The sequence below is a fragment of the Tenrec ecaudatus genome, chromosome 4 (genome assembly GCF_050624435.1).
Source record: "Tenrec ecaudatus isolate mTenEca1 chromosome 4, mTenEca1.hap1, whole genome shotgun sequence".
Classification (NCBI taxonomy): Eukaryota; Metazoa; Chordata; class Mammalia; order Afrosoricida; family Tenrecidae; genus Tenrec; species Tenrec ecaudatus.
In genome coordinates this window covers 27,282,788-27,303,198 of record NC_134533.1, presented here as the reverse complement: position 1 = coordinate 27,303,198, position 20,411 = coordinate 27,282,788, and the positions used below count along the sequence as shown (strand labels likewise).

Sequence of the window (20,411 nt, the reverse complement as noted above, 5' to 3'; positions counted from 1 at the left end):
CACAATGGATCCATGTATGGATTGTGATAAGAGCTGTAAGAGACCTCAATAAAATGATTTTTAAAAAGAAAAAAAGAATTTATATGGGTTGTTTGAAAGAGTGATCATTTATTTGAATATTAGATTGCTTCTATAAAAAATTGATACTTTTATGAGAATTTTAAGTCTAAGTATAGGATTTGAAAATCCTAAGGGATTTTGGAAGTCATTTGGTTGGGTGCCCTCGGTTTATGGATGAGGAAATGAAGCCCAGACACAGAATAATTTGTTCATACATGATTAAGTTCATACAATTAGTAAACCATAGACCTGTCAGGGATATTTATTTTATCTTCTGACTTCTGGTGGCTTAGCCACTCTAGCTCCTTTCCAGGAATTGATACTGCCTTAGATGGGAATGGAGTAGCTAGCATCTGTACATTAAAAACCTTCACCAAAAAGTTAACAATGTATTAAGTACCTAACGTACCTGATATTGAAACCATGTCAGATGCTGAGTGTAAAATTGGAAGAGAAATTGTTGCGAGAGAGATTAAAGTAATAAATGCTATTACAGGCACATGTAAGAAATCGGGTGGGATTTCAGTGGCTTTGAAAAGAAATATTGTTTGAGCCAACTACTTGGCTTTTGCCAAAACCATAAGGATAGGAGCATATGAGGGGGTGCTGAAAAAAGATTGATACAAATTTCCACTCGGGGCAGAACTTTCATAGCAGGCCTTTTTCTTGCCAGGAGAGCATCCAGCAACTCGCTCTGAGCTAGTGCACCCAGTGGCATTGCTTGGGAGGTTCTCTCTGGTCACAGTGCATTTTTTTCGTAAAAGCAGTTTCCCTTGAACCTCATTGTTTGTGATGCCTGATTTAGAACAGCATGCGGCTCTGCAGTTTTGCTTCCTGCTTGGGAAAAATGTTGCAGAAAGTGTGATGTTAAACACAACTTACAGGGACAGCACTATCAAGAAGACTCAAGTGTAAGAGTGGTTTTCTCATTTCACAAAAAGGTGAAATGTTGATTGATGACGAACCTCATTCTGGACTTCCGTCAAGTTCCCCAGGGGACAAAAATATCGATTTGGAGTTCATTCCACTAGGTCATATTGTCTTTTCTTTACCTTTTTTTTTAATCGTTTTATTAGGAACTCATACAACTCTTATCACAATCCATACATACATTAGTTGTGTAAAGCACATTTGTACATTCATTGCCCTTATTATTCTCAAAACATTCGCCCTCCACCTAAGCCCTAGCATCAGCTCATTTTCCCCTCCCTCCCCCTACCCCTCCCTCTCGAATCCTTGATAATTTATAAATTATTATTTTGTCATGTCTTACACTGTCCGATGTCTCCCTTCACCCACTTTTCTTTTGTCTGTCCCCCAAGGAGGAGGTCACATGTAGATTCTTGTAATTGGTTCCCCCTTTCCAACCCACCCTCCCTCTACTAGGTCAGACTGTTAATCAAGCTTTCTATTTAGAGGTTCTGAAAGAGTGCATAACAGTGTGCAACAAAAAAGACCTGATTTATGGCAGACGGAACTGGTTTTACCACCACAACAAAGCACCTGCTCATGCAGCTACCTCAGTGCGCCAGTTTGGGGCATAACACAGCATGCCTCTTTTGCCCTGTGCGCCTTACTGCCTTACGTCGCTCTGTGAGACTTCTGTTTCTGCGAATGCAGAGAGATGTGAAAGGACAGCAGTTTGACGGAGTAGAAAGGTGAAGAAAAAAACGAGGGAGGTGCTGTCAGCCATCTAAACAGATGAGTTTGAAAAATGTTTCCAAGAATGGAATCACTGGATGTGAGGGCTATCTGGCTGCGACATCTGTCATCCATTGATCATCAGGGTTGATCTGGCTGGCTAAGGGGGGGGTCCCCTTCCTCCCTCACCTCTCCATGCACGTCCCTCCCAAAACTGTGTGCTCCGTTGAAGAGGAGGACCCTCCCTGCTAGAGGGAGGACCATCGTTCAGTCAAGGGTATACGAGTAGCGGTGCTCCCCTGCTAAACCTCCAAGTCTCAAAGATGGAGTCGCAGATTTGACAAATGTATTAAGTGTAATGGACAGTTCTTTGAAAGTGATCAGGTTGTTTTGTTTTTTAAAAAAATCAATGCATAACTTTGGGGAAGAAAATATCTTTCGCTTTTGGGTCCGCTCATATTCCAAGTAGAAGAAAAGTCACAGGCTCATAAAGAACTACAAAGAGAGTAGACAGCCTTGGGACAGGACTGTCATAGGCTGGGTTGTCTAGAGGAACACAGTGACACTGATCTGTGTACAAGAATGAGCTTAGATTAGGGAGGTACCCTGGCTCAGTCAGTTCAGTCCGAGACCCTCTCCACACTCACTTAGCTGCAGGTTGATGGTTCTGAGTGGTGAAGCGGGGAGCAGGCACGTCACAGGTCGGTGAGTGCTGAGTCACATGGATACAAGGTCTATGAAGCATTGCAGGAGTGCCAGCACCGCTCAAGATTGGGTGACCCACATGCTCCCAGAAGCAGACACAGAGTCCCAGGGAGAAGGCAAGCGAAGTGGCAGAGAGGAATCAGTTCTGTCCGATCATGCTCTTACACAAAAGACCACACTCCCAAGGAAGTGTCCTCAAGGTACCACTTGATCGACAAGTAGAACTCTGTTCCAAGCCAGGGGTAGCTGGTTGGCGTGATAGCTAACTTCCATGAGGACCTGATAGAAAGTAGGCAGTGGTTCGAAATAAGCATCAATACTTTATGTGTTATAAAAATTTTATTAGGATATTTGAGCATATTGTAATTGGCCAAATCTGCTGCACAAGACTTCTTTAAAGTGTTAAGAGCAAAATGTCACTTTGAGGACTTAAGGTGCACCTGACCCAAGCCACTGGTGTTTTCAGTTGCCTCATATGCGTGTGAAAGAAGAACAATTGATGTATTTCAATGACGGTGCTTGCCAAAATATTCAGAGTACCTTGAAGTACCAGGAGAACAACTATAGCTGTCTTGAAAGACGTGCATCCACAAAGCTCTTTGGAAGGGAAGGTGGCAAGACTTTGTCTCCCATACTTTGGACTCATAGCAAAGGACATGATACTTGATAAAGTTTACAGCCCAGAAACCTCTCTGGGGCAGTTTTACTCTTTCACTTGGGTCTCTGAGTCTAAATCAATATAACGGCACCTAACAACAATTTCCAAACATGCAGAGGCTTCCAAAAGTTCATGGAGAAATAAATGGAAAGATAATAGATTTTTTCCACAAACTTTTTGAGGTTCTTATAGCTTTTTGGTCAATTTTTCTTGCAGTACAGATTTTGCTCTAGAATGCTGTTTACCTTCTGAAATACAGCCAGTTAAATACAGCTCAACTTTTTTCCATGCTCTGGATCATAAGCAGCAGTGAAAGGCTATCGGGGTTGTTTTTCTCTTGTGAAAAAGCCATGAAGCGCTTTGAAATCTTGGTTATGCATTGAGCCCTTGTATATCTACCAGACTTTGATTCCTGACACATTTTGATTAGCAGCCTCTTTTAAATGGTGGAGATTTTGAAGGCATATTATTGTTTCTCCTTACATTGTATGTAAGACAGGAGTAATGGGTTCCCAACACTGATTCCTGGGAGACCTGGCTCATGGCATCTTCCCTGGTTGAGTGAATGTTGTAGTTTATGCAAAGTTGCCAACACTCCCTCTTTCATAACCACTGATGAGAGAGATTCGCCAAAGATAGTTAACTGATTGGCATTTGCCAAAGAAACTGTAACAAGGAATTGAAGAAGTAAAGAAACTGAAGGCACCACGATAAGAATATGTGCAAGGCTATAGCTCTCCTGCAACCAGCTTTTGTCTGGCAAAGACCCATGCCATTTGGTGCCATGTCAGAAAGAACCCCACAGCAGTGGAGTCCTTTCCAGTCCTCCTGCAGAGAAATTGCTTTTTAACTTCTACAGTTGCTGTACGCAAAGCTCTAAAGAAAAAGTCCTTCCTCACAACAGAATTCTGGCCCAAACTGTACTGCCTCCTCATTGTTTCCTCTTCTCCAATTTTTTTTTTCTTTCTACACTCCTCACTTGAAAACATGTATGGAGTCATTTACTAGATACCTGCTCCATGGCAAAGATGCAAAGTTAGCAGGCTTTCTCTGGCCTGCACGTGTAAAGCTGTTTTGCCTCCTGGTCACTGGCTGCAGCCTTTACATTTTCTCCTATAAAAGTCTTGGTGTGCTAGTGACAATATATCGCATTTATGTAAAAAACGTAAAAGTAGGTGAAGGAGACATCGGACAGTATAGGATATGACAGAGTAATAATTTATGAATTCTTAAGGGTTCATGAGGGAGGGGGGAGCGGAGAGGAAGGGGAAAATGAGCTGATGCCAGGGACTTAAGTGGAGAGGAAATGTTTGAGAATGATGAGAGCAATGAATGTACAAATGTGCTTTACATAATTGACGTGTTGTGTGGATTGTGATAAAAGTTGTATGAGCCCCAATAAAATGATTAAAAAAGAAAGACTTGGGGGTGGGGTCAGGGTGGATTCATTCCATTATAGACACTTTCCCTGCCCAACCACCAGGCTGTTGGGAATATCTTCAGATACTGTGAAAAGAAAGGCAACTCTGTCTGCCTCTTATTGAGATAAGCCTAGCTCTTGGCCTGTATTTCACTGATAGATTGGTGTGATTGTTTCATAAGAAGAGTCTTAGCTCATGTGGTCAAGTATAAGCCTCGCTTTTCATGTTTTTGATGCCGTCTCCATTCAGAGTGCTGTTGTAAAGTAAACTGCAGGAGAGGGCAAGGCCAGCGGAAGCGGGGGAAGGGATTGTTCTCCATGGGAGAACCATCTGCGTGTACTTCAGAGAGTCTGAAGGAAAGGCATTCTAAGGAGCATCTCCTGCCTCTGGACGCTCCAGGATGTTAGCATGGGCATGGACGGGAGTTTTGCCAGTAGTCACCATCATTGTAGTGCCTATTGTAAAACAACCTCGCAGCCTTATTTCATGTGGTGGTGTCCAGCGGGACCCAGGCTATTGTTTCTGCCATTATGTCTTGGTCTTCCTCAGGGCACACATTTAGGTTACTTGTTTCATATAAAGGGATGTAGGTAGTGCAACACTACTAACTTCAACTTCACCATCACCTCATTCCTTCTTAAAATGTAACTGCTGGGGCTTGGGGGAGACATTTCTCCCCTTAAACTTTTTGTAAAACATCAGTGGTTCACCATTCTTCCACCCAAGCGCCTTTGATATTTGTCTTTGCTTCAATTTTAGTACAATTCCTGTTGCTCTGATAGGTGCTCTTTTCAAACCAATACTTTATCCATCTTAGTATTTCAAACTAGATCCTGTTCAGGAAGTTGGTAGAAGTTGGCTTTTTCTCATAATACGCATTTCAGTTTTGAAGACCCTGCATAAAATTCTGTAGAGAAAAGTAAATGTACCTTCTTAAACCTAATTTCTGGGGACCGAAAATCACTAGAACAACTTATTTGAGGAATCCAGACAGGAACACATCTATAAAAATACATAACTGTAATTTTAAAGCAAAATATTATACCTGGTGTTCTTTTTTTTATCATTTTAGTGGGGGCTCATACAAATCTTACCACAATCCATACATACATCAGTTTTATAAAACACATTTGTACATTTGTTACCCTCATTATTCTCTAAACATTTGCTCTCCACCTAACCCCCTGGCATCAGCTCTCATTTTTCTTCTCTCTCCCTCCTCCCTAATGAACCCTTGATAATTTATAAATTATTATTTTGTCATATCTTACACTGTCCGACGTCTCCCTTCACCCACTTTTCTGTTGCCCATCCTCCAGGGAAGAGGTTATATGTAGATCTCTGTAATCCGTTCCCCCTCTCTCTACCCCGCCCTCCCTCCACCCTCTCCGTATCACCACTCTCAGCACTGGCCCTGAAGGGATCATCTGCCCTGGATTCCCTGTGTTTCCAGTTCCTATCTGTACCAGTGTACATGCTCTGGTCTAGCCAGATTTGTAAAGTAGAATTGGGATCATGTTAGTGGGTGGGGAGGAAGCATTTAAGAACTAGAGGAAAGTTGTATGTCTCATCGTTGCTACACTTCACCTTGACTGGCTCGTCTCCTCCCCACGACCCTTCCTTAAAGGGATGTCCAGTTGCCTTTAGATGGGCTTTAGGTCCCCACCCCACACTCCTCCTCATTCACAATGATATGATATTTTGTTCTTTAATGCCTGACACCTCATCCTTTCGACACCTGGTGATGACACAGGCTGGTGTGCTTCTTCCATGTGGGTTTTGTTGCTTCCGAGCTAAGTGGCTGCTTGTTACCTTCAAGCATTTAAGACCCCAGACACTATATCTTTTGATAGCCAGCCACCATCAGCTCTCATCACCACATTTGCTTATGCACCCATTTGTCTTCAATGATCATGTCGGGAAGATGAGCATCATGGAATGCTAATTTAATAGTACAAAGTGTTCTTGCATTGAGGGAGTACTAAAGTGGAGGCCGAAGGTCCATCTGCTGCCTTAATACTAAACCTATAAATATATGCACATAAATCTATTTCCCCATCTTCATATATAGATATATTTACATATGTACATGCCTTTATTTAGACCTCTGTACATTCCCTTTGCCTCCTATGTACATGCCTTTATTTAGACCTCTATAAATGCCCTTTACCTCCTAGCTCTTTCATCTATTTCCTTTTACTTTCCTCTTGTCCCACGGTCATGCTCAGCCTTCATTTGGGTTACAGTAATTCCTCTTGATTACCTTATCCTTGATCACACCCTACCAGGTTTCCTATACCCTCCTCACCACCGATTTTGATCACATATTGTTCCCTTGTCCCTGGGTTTGTTAATGGCACTTCCTATCCCCGTCCCATGTTTCCCCGGAACTGTCGGTCAGTTGTTTTCTCCTCCAGCTTTTTCATCCAGCCTATCTTATTTAGACAGACCTGCCGAAATAATAACATGCACAAAAACAAGACAGTGCAAAACCAAGCAACAATATACAACAAAACAACAACAAGCCAATGACAAAAAACACAACACAATAACAACAAAAAAGAAAAGTCTGTAGTTAGTTCAAGGACTGTTTGTTGTTCTTTAGGAGTGTTTTCCAGTTGAGTCTGATGGGGTGCCTAGCTCTCACCCCAAAGTCTATTTTAGGTATTCCCTGGGGACTCTCTTGCTTTGCTCCCCTTGCTGTTCTGTTGCACGCCCTTAGTGTTTTGCCTCGGTGTGGTGGGTTCAGATCGAGTGCAATTCCGACACTGTCTCCAGTGTTGTCTCCTGTAGGGCCATGGGTCAGTGAGAGATGTCTTGTCTCATAGTGGGGCCGGACATATGGTCATCCTCAAGGCTTGGTGGGTCAGGCTTTGCTCCACTCTCTCTTCCCTCTCCCTGAGCTGCAGCTTCAGTGCTGTCCTCTGAAGTAAATTCTTCTGGGAGGAGGGGCAGCTGTCCACGTAGTTGGGTTTGGGGCTGGTCCCTGAGACCTCTCCACTGGTTCCCTACTCCATGCCAGCATTTACCTGGTATTCTTGATTGCTTTTGTAAACTACACATTGAGGGCACCTTTCCACAATAGCAGGTCAGGTTTTTCCACACCTCATTCCATTGGATGATAGGTTCCCCTATTTCTTTATTGATGGATTTAGGTTATTCCTTTTTTTCCCATACTTATAAGATTTTCCCTGTTTCAAATTTGTAGGAAATGTGAGCTAACATTTTAAATTTACTAAAATATAAGATAAAATAACTTTATATGAATCTTTAAACAATAAAGATATCTTGACATAAAACACTTTTAAAAAATTAATTATTTTATTGGGGACTCTTACATGTCTTATAACAATCCATACATCAGTCTGCACAAGCACATTTGTACATGTCACCATCCATCATTTCCAAAACATTTTCTTTCTACTTGAACCCTTGGTATCAGTTCCTCTTTTTTTCCTCTCCCACCCTTGTGAACTCTTGATAATTTATAAATTATTTTTATTTTAGTATTTTTACCATCTGCTGTCTCCCTTCACCCCTGTTGAAAAGACACATTAGAGGAAAATAATGCTGCATTTAAAAATAAGATGCTCACAGTGACAGGAAATAGGGACCTCTTTGTTGTTGTGTTTTGGTTTTTTATATTGAATAAGTACATTTTTTGGTGATTTGAAAACACAGAACACATCTGGTAATACATCTGTCTCACATGCAATTTGCATGTAAACATTGCTACTGTCCTCTTTGTTTTGAGTGATCTTTGTTTTCTTTAATTTTTTTCCTAACACTTACTGTCATATAATTCACACATCATACAATATTCGTATTTTCTATTGTGAAAAATAATATGGTAGTAGTGAACATCCTTTTATATATCTTTTCTACTTGTGTAAGAATTTCTGTAGGATAAGATTGAATTATTAGGCTGACAGGTATGCATATACTTTGACATTTTGATGTATGCTGTCAAATGACCCTCCAAACAACAAGGGCCTTTATAAGCCTTTTTCCTACCAGCATGTGAGGCTTATTATTCCTCCTTTTCCACATCTCAGTCCTTTGTGTGTGACCCAGAGACACGAGAGCTAAGTAATAAATCTCAAGGTTATTTTATCTTTGGTTTATAGCTTCTACAAATAGCCTTCAAATGGAGTTCTTTATAATATTCCCCTTTTTATTGATTCCAAACCTACTCAGGTATAGAATATGCATTTTATCAAGGCAGGACTTCACTTAAGAAAGAAAAAAAGTGCATAAAACAGCTGTTTAAAAAGTTGTGTTTTCATTCATTGCCAAGTTACTACTATTCTTGACACTGCCAGAGAACCTGTCAAGTCAGAATATTTGCTTCAACAGCCCCCTCTTTCAAGTGGGGGTTCAAGGCATATAGCTACTGAACTTGCCATTATTGTTTCTCAAATTCATGTGTGATCTATTTTGGAAAATGCTCCTGGGTTTTTCTGAATGCTTAACACTGGTTAGTGATTGAACAGTAATTTAAAGCATATAAAAGGAGTACCTTTGTTAATCCAGAAGAGTCCTAGTGACATAATGGTTACATGTTGGGCTGCTAACTGTAAGGTCAGCAGTTTGAAACCACCAGCCACTCAGAAGGAGAAAGATGAGACTTCATACTCTTGTAAAGGGTTACAGTCTTGGAAACCCACAGAGGCAGTTCCACTCAGCCCTGTAGGTCTCCATGAGTGAGAATTGACTGATGGCAGTGAGCTTGGTTTTTTTGTTTGTTGATTCAGAAGGAGGCCTGGTGGGGTACTGGTTACGAGTTGCGCTGCTAACCATGAGGTCAGCAGTTTGAAACCATCAGCCACTCCACAAGAGAAAGTTGAGGCTTTCCTACACCCACAAAGAGTTACAGTCTTGGAAACTTATAAACAAGGGCAGTTCTAACCCATCTTACAGGGTCACTCTGAGTCCGATCAACTCTATGGCAGTGAGTTTAGCTTTTGGTTTTTGTTAACTCAAATGAAATTCCGTGTTTTCTACACTATAGTTACATATTTTTGTTGCTTGCTTGCAGGTGGATTCACCAATGAACTTGAAGCATCCCCATGACTTAGTCATACTAATGAGACAAGAATCAACAGTTAACTACCTCAAAGAATTAGAGGTGAGGCAATTGGGCATGTGCTGTGCACCTGGCACTTGATTGCAAACCCACAGGAGCTCTTGGGTCACCCAGAGTGAAGGTCGCCATGCTGACAGTGGGCTTGGCTGTTACTGTTGGTTAGTTTATGTTCAAAGAAGAGTTGCGCTCGTATTATTTGTTGGACCTGCTACTACTGACTTCTGCAGAAATGTACGCCCTTTCGTAGATCACTTTTTTTAACCACATAATTGGAGTGGCGTTGCGCAGTAGTGAGAGAAAGACGAGCCTCGCCTGGGCTGTGCGCCTCCCTCTGGACTCACTGTGTGTTTACGTTTTCCCACAAAATGTGAACAGGATATGTGTTTCTGGAAGAAGTATTTGGTAAAATATCTAAAGGTAGCAAGTTTTCAGTGTTTTCAAAAGATGTTTTTTTGTTACTAATCACCTTGTACCCTGGAAACGTGATGGCAGTTAGTGGGGATGAAACCTGAGCAGCTTTGTTAATAAGCAAATCAGCCATCCATGTTACCCATCTCCAGCGCTGGTTTTCCTAAGCGGGTTTTGCTCCATAGCTAACAGTACCAGTTAATTTGGGAATTGGGTGGTTTTTCCTTGCCAAAACTCAAAGGTACATTGTTAACCTAATCCAAATGTTTAAGGAACTGGAAGTTGGAGGCAGAGTAAGTAATTTGCAAAATAAGAAGCAGGCATGGTCCCTGGTGCCACTGCTCTGTGGAGTCGAGGGGACTGGCAGGTTCCATGCAAGAGGAGGGAACAGAGCTTGATGGCAGGGTGAGAGCCATCCTGCTCACGTAGAATGGGGACAGTGGGTCTGCAGTGCAACAGGAGTTAACGTGCCCTGGGGGACCACAGTGGAACTGAACCATTGTCAAAGTGGCATGGGAGCAGTGGCCAAGAAGAGAGAATCAAGACCAACGGCGTCAAATAAATGGATAAAAATAAGATCCACAGTCCAAGGCAGAGGCCAGATATATCTGCACCCTCCAGGCTTTTGACCAGTTCAACACCCACCATCCTTCCCATGGCACTCTGCCAGCAAGCCCCCTCCTGTCCAGAGGCACTCAAGCTTTCTCAATATGTGGGTTTGGAAGGCCATCATGCCATCTCTTGCTGGACTCCTCTTTCTGCCCTTGCTGTCACCGATTCTCGGCAGCTGCTCGCAGTTTCTTGCTGTCCCCATCTTCGTTGTCACAGCTCTCTGTCTCCTGGGTCAAGGAGGCTCATCAGCTACAAGCATCTCAGGCCCAAAGGACATGCTCCACTCCAGGTTCCTCTTTCCTGACAGCAGTGTGATCCCTCTTCCCCCTCTACAACAGCTCTACACATCTCACAAGTGGTCGTACACCTTACCTACATTATTAACCAGCTGTCCGACCTTGTCAGTGACCACCAGCACCTCACATTTGCGTATTCCTACGCAGTCCACAGGAAAGCCTGCTGCATACGACCTTTTCAGATGTTCAAGAACAAGATGGTGTTTTGAGGGTTACGGTGCGCCTGACCAAAGCAGGGTATTTTCAGTCACCTCTTATGCATATGGTAGTTGGACACTGGATAAAGAAAACCACAGAAGAATTGATGCATAATAATAATAATATATAATTGATCAAGGATTCACAAGCGTGGATGGGAGGGGGGCGGAGGAGAAAAATTGCTGATACCAAGGACTCAAGTAGAAAGAAAATGTTTTGGAAATGATGCTGGCAACATATGTACAAGTGTGCTTAATACAATTGAATTTTGGATTATTATAAGATCTGTAAGAGATTCCCCCCAATCAAATGATTGATAATAAAAAAGTTTTTAAAGAATTGATGCATTTGAATGACGGTGTTTGGAGGATTTTGAAAGTATCATGTACAGCCAGAAGAGCAAACAAATCTGTGTTGGAAGTACAGTTACAATGCTCCTTTGAAGCAAGGACGGTGAGACTTGGTTTCATGTGCTTTGGACATGTTATCAGGAGAGACCAGTCCCTGGAAAAAGACAGCATGCTTCCTAGAGGAAAAGGTCAGCGAAGAGTCAGACTGTCAAGGAGCTGGATGGATGCAGCGGCTGCTTCATGGGCTCAAGCCGAGCAGTTGGGAGTATGGCGCAGGACCGAGCAGTGCTGCATTCCTCTGTGCTTAGGGTCGTTACGAACTAGAGCCAACTGGAGGACACCCACCACCACCAGCCATTTGGTGGCCGTTATAAGACTACTGCCACATGAAGTGATTCGCTGTACCACGGCTATCCTGTAGTTCAATTATTACATCTTCAACTTCCCAAATTGCATTGTAGGGCAGATCTTACTTTGAGATAGTACCCCAACCAAAACGTCATGTCTAAGCCTGGGCCTGCGGGCAGCATAGAACACAGAAGCAACAACAAAACTACTAGTCACAGGGTGTAGGCCAAGGGTAGTGGGGTAGGAAGAGAGAGACAGATGAAGAGGCAAGAATAACTCCAGGTTTTTTTATTTGAGTGATTAGAAAGATAGTTATTTTCATTAATCCGGTGCCTGGCATCATTGAGTGACAAATATGTGGAAACAGCTGTTGTATTAGCCAGGATCAAGTAAGCCAGTGGTTAGTTGCCTTTGAGTCAGTTCTGGCTCATGGTGAGCCCGTATGTGTCCCAGAGAAGAATTGTGCTCCATGAGACTTCCAGGCCGTGGCTGATTTTTCAATGGCCAATGACCAGGCTTCTCTGCAGAGGCACGTCTGGGCATACTTGAGCCTCCAGCGTCTCAGTAAGCTGCCAGCCGAGGGCATTAACCACCAGGCAGTAGGGGAGAGTATTCCAGGTAGCGGTATGAATATGCTTAGCATCTCGGACTGAAACGACCTGATGTGTGTGAGTAATTCAAAGGTTTTTGAATTGGTGAGCCCTCCTGTGCCAGGAAAGGTAAGTTGGTAGACCTGGCTCTCTAGGGCATTAGTGAGCACCTTATAAAGGAGGTGATGTGCCATTTTCTGGAGTCATGCTTTTGTTTGTTTAAATACCACAGTAGAAAACTGAATGATGTATAATAAAATAGAGACAGATTGGCCAATAGGTGAAAGAAGGAACACATTGAAACGTGTATGGAGCATTCATCTATCCAATTGGAAAAAGAATATTGGGAAATCAGTAACTTGAATAAAGACAGACACTGTCAAGGGAAGGGAAGTTGGTCTGCCGTTTCTGGAGGCAGAGTAGCAGTAAAGTCATTTTCTGGGTGTGGATAGCTTTCTAGAAAAGCCGGGCTAAGTTAGCCTATGAGATCCTCAGAACCCTGAGCCCATGCTTTGTCTTTCTTCTGAAAGACTTCTCTCCCTTCTTCAGCACTCATTAAATTCTCATTTTTCACAATCATAGAAGCTTCCATTCTGTTTACATTTTCTTCCTAACAGAAGCAATTAGTTGCTCAAAAAATTCACATAGAAGAAAATGAGGACCGAGATACAGGCCTGGAACAAAGGCACAATAAAGAAGATCCAGACTGCATCAAGGCCAAGGTGCCCCTGGGGGACCTGGATCTGTATGATGGCACATACATAACTCTGGAGAGTAAAGACATCAGGTAAGAAGTTTTTCTAAGTGGACCTTTCTGAAGTAAGTAGGGAACTCCTCCGAAGAGAGTAAGTTTTAATCACAACTGAGTTTCGAAATTTGTAAGATCACAGTATGTACCACACCTACAATTCTTTCAAACCCATTAATAATACATAAAGCCACACTAGGAAATTGGCTGGTATATCAAGAAATAGGCACAAATTTAAAGACAGGCACTTCGACGGAAGGCTGCGTCAGTCTAACATTGCTGGAGATGGTAGCAGTATGTGCTAGCTTTGAAAAACTCCAGCATCTTGGCATTCTTTGTACCATCTACTCCCTTTGTTGACTTATCTCCCTTTAAGTTGAATTCTTAAAATAGTTAACACTAATTTAACAGCTAGTGTTAAATTAGCACTGACTTCGGCAGCACATGTATTACAATCGGAACAGCACAAAGATTAGTGTGGTTCCTGTGTAAGGATACCTCGCAACCTCATGAAAGTTCCATAGTTTTGAGAGGATCCCTGGTGGTGTAGTGGTGCAACAGACGGCAGTGGGAGGCCATCGTCTGACCTCTGGCTTCCTGTTGCACGAGGCAGGAGCCAGACAAGCTTCCAAGCTCCATCCTTCTTTCCCTACTTTAACACCAACCATTCTTCCTACACCACTCTGCTGGATTCCATAAGTCATTGCATTGGGCCCACAGAATTCACAGCCAGTACTCACAATTAAGGGGTGTAATTGGGGAGGCCGGAACCCTGGTGGGTAATGGCTATACGTTGGGTTGCCTGCCAAAAGGTCAACACCTCCAAACCACCAGCTGCTCCCTGAGGTAAAGATGAAGCTCTCTGTTCCTGTAAAGAATTACAGTCTCAGAAACCCACAGGGACAGCTCTACCTGCCCTATAGGGTTACCATGAGTCAGAATCGACTTGAGGACAGTGAGTTTGGTTTTGGGTGGGGGGCAGGGGGGATGATGTGGAACTCAGTAGTTTACCACAAGAAAACAGTACAGAGATAGTCATTGGTCTCCTCTGCCAGCATCCAAGCCTCTCTCAGGCTCTCAGCCACATGGTCCCTTGGCCTTTGTCTCCAGAGGCCAGGAAGGCAGCCCCTGTCACTCTGGGTCACAGTTCCATAGTGTAGGGCCAGTAGAAGGTCCCTGAAGCGCTGTTGCTCTCAGTCTCGAGCGCATCTGGTGTCCAGGACCTCGCCACTCAAGACGTGCTCTTCTAAAATGGTCCTCCGGGATTTCTCTTTCTCTTCAAAGACTGCTCATCCTTATCACCCGAGGGTGGTCAGGAAAACTGCCCCTCTATTAATGATACACAAGCCTTATTTGGATAGTCCTACCTAATTAATCATTTGGTGTGCTTTACATAGTCTCGGGTAGAAAAGCCACATTAAGACATTTCACTCTTCACCAGTGGGTTTCGTATTGGGTTGTTAACTATAAGGTGAGCAGTTCAAACCCACCAGCCACTCTGAGGGAGAACAATGAGGCTACCTGCTCGTGTAGATTTACAGCCTTGGTAACCCAAAGGGGAAGTTCTGTTCTGTCCTATAGGGTCATAGGAGTCAGAAGCCACTCAAGAGCAGTAAGTTTTTTTAATAACAGCTCTGTGAAAAGATACGAAAGTTGACTATGGATTGTACAGTCGAGAATTGAGAAAATAAAATTGACGTTTCTTAAATAATACTATCTTTTATTTATTGCTTCCTGTCCTTTATCGTAGCCCTGAAGATTATATAGACACAGAGTCTCCTGTCCCTCCTGACCCTGAGAAACCTCACTGTACTAAAATTCTAGAACTTCCATATAGTATCCATGCTTTTCAGCACTTACGGGTAAGTAGAAAACTTTGGGAATCTTTTATCATTTTTTAAATTTCTCATATTATTTTTCTTTTAATTCTTCTTTATTACATAGACAGATTATAAGAATATATAGCCCTACTGGGTTTTATTGTGCTTTGTGAAGACTATTGCAGTGTTTGCGAGAGTGGCCGATAGCGCCCCCTGAAGGGTGCTGAAACAATAGAGGGTGCAAAGGCAGAGAACCTACACTTTATGAGCAGTAGGACAAAGTTTTAATTGCTAGGAGGCACTGAGTAATTTTTTTTCTGAAAGGGGAGCGTTCAACCAAGTCAGCTTGGGAACTTATTGCCTACAGCGTAGTGAAACTCACTTTTCCATGCAGTGAGGAAGCAGAAAGTTCGTGTGCTTTGCTTCAGTGAGGCACGTTACTCTGGTGGTCGAACTGAACTCCCATCTTGGAGCTTTGCCTGTGTGTGTATGTGACCTACTTCTTACAATCTCCGTAAAGCAAATAGAGCAGAACAGCAAACTACTTGCCTTTGAAGACCTGTCATCTCCTTTCTCTTTCAGGGTGTACAAGAGAGAGTTAATCTCTCTGCCCCTCTACTGCCTAAGGAAGATCCAGTCTTTGAGTATTTCTCTACACGATTAGGAAGAAGTGTGGACGACCTGGGCCACCTCATTCTCGAAGGCCTGCGGAAGGTAAGGGGCAGGGACTTAGTCAGGAGACTGTGCAAACACATTATTCCTCCTTCAGAAAACTGGTCCCCAGCTGCTTGTTGTCTCGAAGGTGATTTTAATGTACAAGTACATTAACTTAAGCAGTATGGTTCAAGCTTGGGAGAAACACTGATATATCAGTCCCTTACCAGAAAAGGGACTGAAAATTGTTTCATTGTAACTGCTGCATGAAAAACCAATTCATGCACCAATAGAAGCAATAGGGCCTACAAGGTAGTTTATACAAAGGAACTAAAAAGAATTTGTGAAAAACTTGTATTTTCATTCTACATTCCACAAACTTTTTGAAGCCCCTACATGTATTTAGAGCATGTTAGAAGTTTCAGTGAGCCCCCTCCCCCCTTAGTGGCCCAATGGATTAAGGGTTGGGCGACCATTCAGATCTGTCAGCCACTTTGCTGTGTGGGAGGAAGATAAGTCAGTGTATGTCCACCAAAGGCCTACTGACCGTCTCCAACTCTGGAGCAGTTCCACGCTGCCGCAGGTGGTAGCTGTGCATTGACCCAATGGCATAGGGTTTAGTTTGCTTTTGGTTTTTAAAGAAAATTCAACATTGTACTGTTGATGATATACCTGCATACAATACAAAAGCGTTTGAAAAGTTCATGAAAAATTCCATTATCTTTTCATTCCATTTCTCCATGAGCTTTTTGAAGCCCCTTATACATAAATTACCACCGTTCCCCGAACAAGAAAAAGAATCACCACCAACTATGAAATCTTTCTGTAATCTTCTTATAGTGGAGCATCTTCTTTTTAAAAGGAAACAAGGAATTGTGTAACAGGACCCAAGAATTTAGAGGTATCGTTCAGGATAACATGGAAATCTAGAAAAACGGGTTCTGCTTTCCTCTGTGCCTATGCTAGTCCCCACACAGCATTAATGATAGCGATGGGAAGCCAGGGATGTGTATGTGTGACGTTTCCATGCAGTTTGTTCAAAAGTACAGCTGTGCATGTCAGGAGGGAAATTGTCAGACACAAATGCTAATGTAGTCTCTGATTTTTCAAGAACTTTATGTGTTTATTTGCATAGCTAAGTTACCTTCTTCATCTTGGTTTTGAAGGTAATGTTGAACATTTTGCATTCTCAGAACTTGATGAGTAATAAGAGGAAACTGGCGTACTAGCCCCGGATTTAAATTATCCTTCAGAGGATGGTTAGTTGACAGTAGACCATAGTAGTAGGTGGTCCTTAGAAAATTAAAGCTAGAGAGTAACTGGGTGTGTACTTTAGATTGAAAGGTTAGGTTGTCCTCTCTGGAAAGATGAAATTTAAGCTGGCATCTAGGGCAAGAAGCAGCCGAAACGCAAAGAGCAGACAGAACAAGAGAGAAACACTAATGCCAGGATGAGCCCAAGGCACGTATTCAGAATCAGCCGAGTGCGGCTAGAGCATGATGAGCCAGGAGAGGTCATAGGGAATGAAGACAGACACCCAGGACAGGTCATAGGGATGAAGACAGACACCAGGACAGGTCATAGGGAATGAAGACAGACACCAGGACAGGTCATAGGGATGAAGACAGACACCAGGACAGGTCATAGGGAATGAAGATAGACACCAGGACAGGTCGTAGGGAATGAAGACAGACACCAGGACAGGTCGGAGGCATGAAGATAGACACCAGGACAGGTCATAGGGATGAAGACAGACACCAGGACAGGTCATAGGCATGAAGACAGACACCAGGACAGGTCGTAGGCGTGAAGACAGACACCAGGACAGGTCATAGGGAATGAAGACACATCCGAAACAGGTCATAGGGAATGAAGACAGACACCAGGACAGGTCATAGGGAATGAAGACAGACCCAGGACAGGTCGTAGGGAATGAAGACAGACACCAGGACAGGTCGTAGGCGTGAAGACAGACACCAGGACAGGTCATAGGGAATGAAGACACATCCGAAACAGGTCATAGGGAATGAAGACAGACACCAGGACAGGTCATAGGGATGAAGACAGACACCAGGACAGGTCGTAGGCATGAAGACAGACACCAGGACAAGTCGTAGGCATGAAGACAGACACCAGGACAGGTCGTAGGCGTGAAGACAGACACCAGGACAGGTCGTAGGCATGAAGACAGACACCAGGACAGGTCGTAGGCATGAAGACAGACACCGGGACAGGTCATAGGCATGAAGACAGACACCGGGACAGGTCATAGGCATGAAGACAGACACCAGGACAGGTCGTAGGCATGAAGACAGACACCAGGACAAGTCGTAGGCATGAAGACAGACACCAGGACAGGTCGTAGGCATGAAGACAGACACCGGGACAGGTCGTAGGCATGAAGGCAGTCCTGAAAGGCTGCTGCAGTGGTTCAGGAGCACGGTGCTTTTGCTTTGAACCTGAGTGGTTAGTAGAGGAACTGTATGGAATCAAATGGTTTCAGTATGTGTTTAGGAGTTACAGAAGCTGATGGCTCAGTTCAGGAGAAGAAGAATCAGTAGGAATGAGGGAGACTGTACATTTCTCACTTGATCAGTTTAGAGAAGGAGCAGGGTTGGAGGTGGGAGAAGAGGCTCAAGCTGTTTTTACCACGTGAAACTTGAAATACCTATAGAGTCTTGGCGGTGCTGTCAGGTAAGCCTTGGATTGCTGACTTCAGGTGGAGGACCTCTCAGCCACTTCTCAGGAGAAAGATGAGGTGGTCTCCTCTCATAAAGATTTACAAAGCCTTACAAAACCTAAATGGGGTCACCATGGGGGAAACTGACTCAGTGGTAGTGGGAATTTTTTGTTTTGTTATCTAAGTCTTAAATTCTAAGAGAGGTCAAAGCTGGATGCAAAGAAGGAGAAGAAGAATCATTAAATAAAGGGATTTGAAAGCCACAGAACTGTTCAGCAAGGGGAGGATGGAGTTTGAAACAAAGTCGGCCCAAGCCTGTGGCAGTCCCACATTTCACTTTGAAGCAGAGAAGACTGAGAAGGGTATTTAAGTGACTGTGGCCAGGAAGAAAACATGTTCCTAAAGGAAAGAGAGTGTGGTCATCATTTATAGATTTAGGGGAGGTTTTATGGGAAATCTTGTATTAAAAGGTTATTTTTAAGTAGGTATTTTCCTCTTCCAATTTGCTATTCTGCTTAAGATAATATTTTTCAGTATTCAGGCCAAATTTTAGTAGGCTTTTTTGTCCCAAGTCAGTATTTAATTCTGAAAATAAAAGGTAAAACACAAATTGTCTTATTAATACAAAAAAACACTTCCTACATGTGTTAGTTCAGAGAAAAATTCACCCTCAAAGAAAACTGCAAAAATGTAGTCTCCTTTGACCAGTTCCATGTAGTAGAAGTTCATAGCTGATGTATTCAGAGTGGTAAAATCTTTCATTGGACCACTCAAAAATCATATGCTTTTCTTAAAGATAAAATTTTTTTGTGATAGATAATACAGGATTAAACTTAATGTTTTAATCTTAAAACTAACTTTTAAGGAAAACAATTCTTATAAAAAGATCAGGCATCATTAGAACAAACAAATCTTACCATAGTGAATGAGGTGGGGAGTGTGGAGTGGAGACTCAAAACCCATTGGTAGGCCACTGGACATCCCCTTACAGAAGGGTCTCAGGGAGGACACGAGTCAGTCAGTCGGTGCGATGTAGCAACAATGAAAAATACAACTTTCCTCTAGTTCCTAAATGCTGCCTCCCCACCCCCACTATCATGATCTGAATCTTACCTTGCAAGCCTGACTAGACCAGAGGCTGTACACTGGTACAGATGGGAACTGGAAACACAGGGAATCCAGGGCGGATGATCCCCTCAGGACCAGTGGTGTGAGTGGTGATACTGGGAGGGTAGAGGGAGGGTGGGCTGCAAAGGGGGAACTGATTACGGGGATCTACATGTGACCTCCTCCCTGGGGGGACGGACAACAGAAAAGGGGGTGAAGGGAGATGCCAGACAGGGCAAGATAGGACAAAATAATAATTTATAAATTATCAAGGGTTCATGAGGGAGTACGGAAGGAGGGGAAAAAATAAGCTGATGCCAGGGGCTTCAGTGGAGAGCAAATGTTTTGAGAATGATGAGGACAATGAATGTACAAATGTGCTTGAAACGATTGATGTATGTATGGATTGTGATAAGAGTTGTATGAGTCCCTAATAAAATGATTTTTTTTAAGTTCAGACTACATAAAAATATATAAAAGAGAAAGTAAAAATTATTGTTTCTCAACTCAGATAATTACTGGTTTATAACATATTCTTTTGGATTTGTATTATTGTGCATCTTTATACTTCAAGCTGAATTATTCTTCTAAAATAAAATTTTAATAGTTGGAATTGTGACCATCAAAGGGTATCTTATTTTCAAGGCTTTTTACACACATGCAAATTGTCAGCCAGTAATGGTGTGTTAGTTAACCTAACATTTTCTACAGTAAATAATCTGAAGTTAATATATAGTTTAATACTGATGATTAGCACTTTTTAACCACTGCCAATTTTTATAAAAGGACTGCTTGTATCTTTTTAATTTCTATTTCATTTTGTGAAATTACACTTCTCATGCACTTAGTAATCATTGTTTATTACTTTTGAATGGCCTGTTTATTTTTGTGGCCCATTTCTCTTGGGTTTTGTGTTAATCTGGGTTGACTAGAGAAACAAATTCATAGGCACTCATATGTGTGTAAGATAGTAATTTATATCAAAGGACATTGAGAAAACATCCTAGCCCCGTCCAGATCAAGTCCATA

At 42.7% G+C, this 20,411-nt stretch overlaps 1 protein-coding gene across 2 annotated transcripts in view; it reads left to right on the top strand.

The window, feature by feature from the left end:
* The window catches only part of TTC17 (tetratricopeptide repeat domain 17), a 115,257-nt gene that overhangs the window by 19,030 nt on the left and 75,816 nt on the right, over positions 1–20,411 (top strand). For both annotated transcript variants that reach the window (XM_075545857.1, XM_075545858.1), the window contains exons 2-5: positions 9,524–9,613; positions 12,991–13,160; positions 14,872–14,983; positions 15,524–15,655. In XM_075545857.1, the coding sequence (XP_075401972.1) occupies positions 9,524–9,613; positions 12,991–13,160; positions 14,872–14,983; positions 15,524–15,655 (504 nt within the window). The remainder of the gene's footprint in view (positions 1–9,523; positions 9,614–12,990; positions 13,161–14,871; positions 14,984–15,523; positions 15,656–20,411) is intronic.